Raw genomic sequence first — 3,291 nt, 5'->3', positions numbered from 1 at the left:
CCCCCCCCCCCTCCCCCCGCAGCTCTGCGGACATGACTGCCCGAGCCTGCGCGTCCAAGGGTCTACCTTCGTCCCCACCGTCTCCTGGCCGAGGACTCGGTCCCTCGAGGGCTCTCACCGTTCGCATCCGCCGGCATGGGGTCGTGCTTCTGTTCGGGGGAGGGGGGCGTCCCCGGTTATGGCCGACCCAGGTACGCCCGGAATAACGAGGATATTGGCTGGCAGCGGGCTCTCGTCGGTCGGCCGCGCGGTCGCCCCCGCCCCCTTTCCTCGCACTTGTCGGGGCCCGCACCCTGGGCCGGGTTTCCATTACGCAATCTAATCGCTTTCCATCGCCCCCAGAGTGGCCCCCAGCACCCGGACCAGCCGGAGCCGCGAGGATAGTGTGTCTCATGTCGAGAGGGTGCCACCGCGCTCGAGCATGTGTGTGTGTGTGTGTGTGTGTGTGTGTGTGTGTGTGTGTGCGTGCGCGTATGTCGGGGGGCAGTAGCAGGAACTACATGATACACACACACGCACACGGACTCGGAGGGGGGCACCCGGGTGCGGCCCGGTTTGTTCGACGCCGAGCGCGCCACCCCGCGCCACTCCGGGCCGTACCCTGCCAGGCTGATCGCGCGACCTGCCGGCCCCCCGCTCCCCCCCCCCCCCGGGGTGGTGGTGGTGCTCCGCGCTTCCCCCAACACCCGCCCCTGGGCCCCTGCTCCCGCTGCTGGGCGAGAGGCGGCACAAGGGCGCTGCAAGCCCCCAGCCTGCGGGGCCGATTTGCCGCCGGGAAAGTGGCGTGCAGCCGGGGGAGGAGCGGGGAGATCGCGGGGCTCGCCGCGTCCTGACCTCCCTGTCCTGTGTTTTGGAGAGAGAGAGAGAGAGAGAGAAACGAGGGAGGGGAGGGGGGGGGGGGGAGGTCTCAGTGGCTGTGAGCTACAAATAACACCCCTCCGGCAGACGGAAGCCCCTCTCTCCCGACACTCGCACCAGGCCCCTCTCCCCCATCCCTGCCTGCCCTCCTGCTCCTCTCCCCCCTCGCCGTCTGATTAGGCCGCAGCCTGTACGACCTGCCCCCGCCTCCCACTGCCCTGTCTCTGCCTCGCCTCTGCCACTCTGTTCGCGCGCATGCACACACACACACACACACACGCACATACACATCTCTGCACATGCGTATATTGACTCGCGACCTCCTCCTCTTTCAGAACGTCATCCGTCGGATCAAGGCTGGTCCTCTCCGACTCCTCCCCCCCTCTCTTCGCCATTTATTGTCGCCGCTCTGTATGTTCCCCCTCGCCCCATAACATGCTGTTCTTGCTCGCACACGCACGCACGCACGCACGCACGCACGCACGCACGCACGCACGCACGCACGCACACATGTACAGACCGAGCCCGACACTCACCGATATGCGTGTTCCTGCCAGACCGTGGCCACTCTCCCTCCCACTCCTCCCTTCTTGTGCTTCCCCACATTAAGCCCCCCCGCCCTGCATCATGACTGCAGACCCCTCTGGGAGCAGCCCGCCATCCTCGGATGGGGGCCTCTCACCGGTCAGTAGCCCGGCTACTGACTCCGGCGTTTCCTCGCCGGACATCCCCCTGGCCGACCGGGCCCCGGAGGCCGGGCCCGCCCTTGACCCGGACATTCCGCTGGCCGACATGCCCCCCTCGGAGGAGGCGTCCAGCAATGGCGATGCCGACGACGAGGAGGCTCTCGATGATGCCGACCCCAAGTCCAAGAAGGGCAAGAAGAAGGGCAAGAAGAAGGGCAAGAAGGCCGACGACAAGGCCACCGAGGAGGAGCTCTACACCGCCGACGGCAAGCGCGACTTCTCCAAGGGCCCGAAGGTGTCCATGACGCAGCTCTTCCGCTACGCCGGCAAGGTGGACGTGACCCTGATTCTGGTGGGCAGCCTGGCGGCCATCGGCCATGGTGTCCTGCAGCCGCTCTTCTCCGTCATCATGGGTGACATCATCAATGCCTTCGGCAACCCGGCCACCGATCTCATGTCGGCCATCAACAAGAGTGCCATTTGGTTTGTGGTGTTCGGCTTCATCGGCCTGGGCACGTCCTACCTGCAGGCCATGACCTACCTGTTCACGTCCCACCGGCAGGCCAATCGCATTCGCCGGCTCTACTTCGATGCCATGATGCGCCAGGAGATCGGCTGGTTCGACACCCAGAAGCAGGGGTCCGTCACGTCGCGCATTTCCTCCGACGTCTTCCTCATCCAGGAGGCCGTGTCCGACAAGTTTGCCCTCATCATCCAGAACATGGCCATGTTCATCGCCGGCTTTGTGGTGGCCTTCATCTACTCCTGGAAGATGACCCTGGTCATTGCGGCGCTGACGCCGCTCATCATGCTGGCCGGCGGCATTTTCGGCAAGTCCATCGAGTCCTTTGCCTCCGAGGGCCAGAAGGCCTACTCCGTGGCCGGGTCCGTGGCCGAGGAGGTCATCAGCTCCATCCGCACGGTGGCCGCCTTCGGCGGGGAGAATCGCGAAATTGGCCGCTACGCGCGTGCCCTCATCCCGGCCCTGCGCAATGGCGAGAAGAAGGGCCACGCCACCGGTATCGGCATTGGGTTCATCTTCTTCGTCATCTACTGCTCGTATGGCATTGCCTTCTGGTATGGCTCGACGCAGATCAACGCCGGCAACATGAATGCCGGTGATGTGATTGTCGTCTTCTTCTCCATCATGATGGGCTCCATGTCCATCGGTACCGCGGCCCCGAGCTTCTCCAGTCTGGCCCAGGGCCTGGGCGCGGCGTATGAAATTTACAATGTCATCGACCGCGTGCCGGACATCGACAACCTCAGCGACGAGGGCATCAAGCCCGACGGCGTTGTCGGCAACATCGAGTTCCGGGACATCCACTTCACGTATCCCTCGCGTCCGGATAGCAAGATTCTCAATGGCCTGAATCTGTCGGTCAAGGCCGGCACCACGGTGGCCCTGGTTGGCCACTCGGGCTGCGGCAAGTCCACCACCATCGCCCTGCTGGAGCGCTTCTACGACCCGGCCTCCGGCACGGTGACCCTGGATGGCAACAACCTGAAGGACCTGTCCATCCGCTGGCTGCGGTCCAGTGTGGCCCTCGTGTCGCAGGAGCCGGTCCTCTTCTCCACCACGATCAGCGAGAACATCCGGTATGGCAAGCTCGATGCCACCCAGGAGGAGATCGAGGCCGCCTGCCGGATGGCCAACGCCCACGACTTCATCAGCAAGCTCCCGCTCAAGTACGAGACCCCGGTCGGCGAGCGGGGCGGCCAGCTGTCCGGCGGCCAGAAGCAGCGC

General features: G+C 65.1%; 1 protein-coding gene across 1 annotated transcript in view; it reads left to right on the top strand.

Moving 5' to 3' along the window:
• Positions 1–1,485: 1,485 nt before the first annotated feature.
• H696_03945 (hypothetical protein) overlaps positions 1,486–3,291 on the top strand; it is a gene marked incomplete at both ends in the record, with an annotated part of 5,397 nt that continues 3,591 nt past the window's right edge. Inside the window, one exon of the mRNA XM_009497814.1 lies at positions 1,486–3,246. Within this exon, the coding sequence (XP_009496089.1) occupies positions 1,486–3,246 (1,761 nt within the window). The remainder of the gene's footprint in view (positions 3,247–3,291) is intronic.

The sequence above is a fragment of the Fonticula alba genome, assembly GCF_000388065.1.
Source record: "Fonticula alba strain ATCC 38817 unplaced genomic scaffold supercont2.6, whole genome shotgun sequence".
NCBI classification, from domain to species: domain Eukaryota; order Rotosphaerida; family Fonticulaceae; genus Fonticula; species Fonticula alba.
Note: the sequence above shows the minus strand (reverse complement) of the source record. Positions and strands in the feature narration are given on the sequence as shown.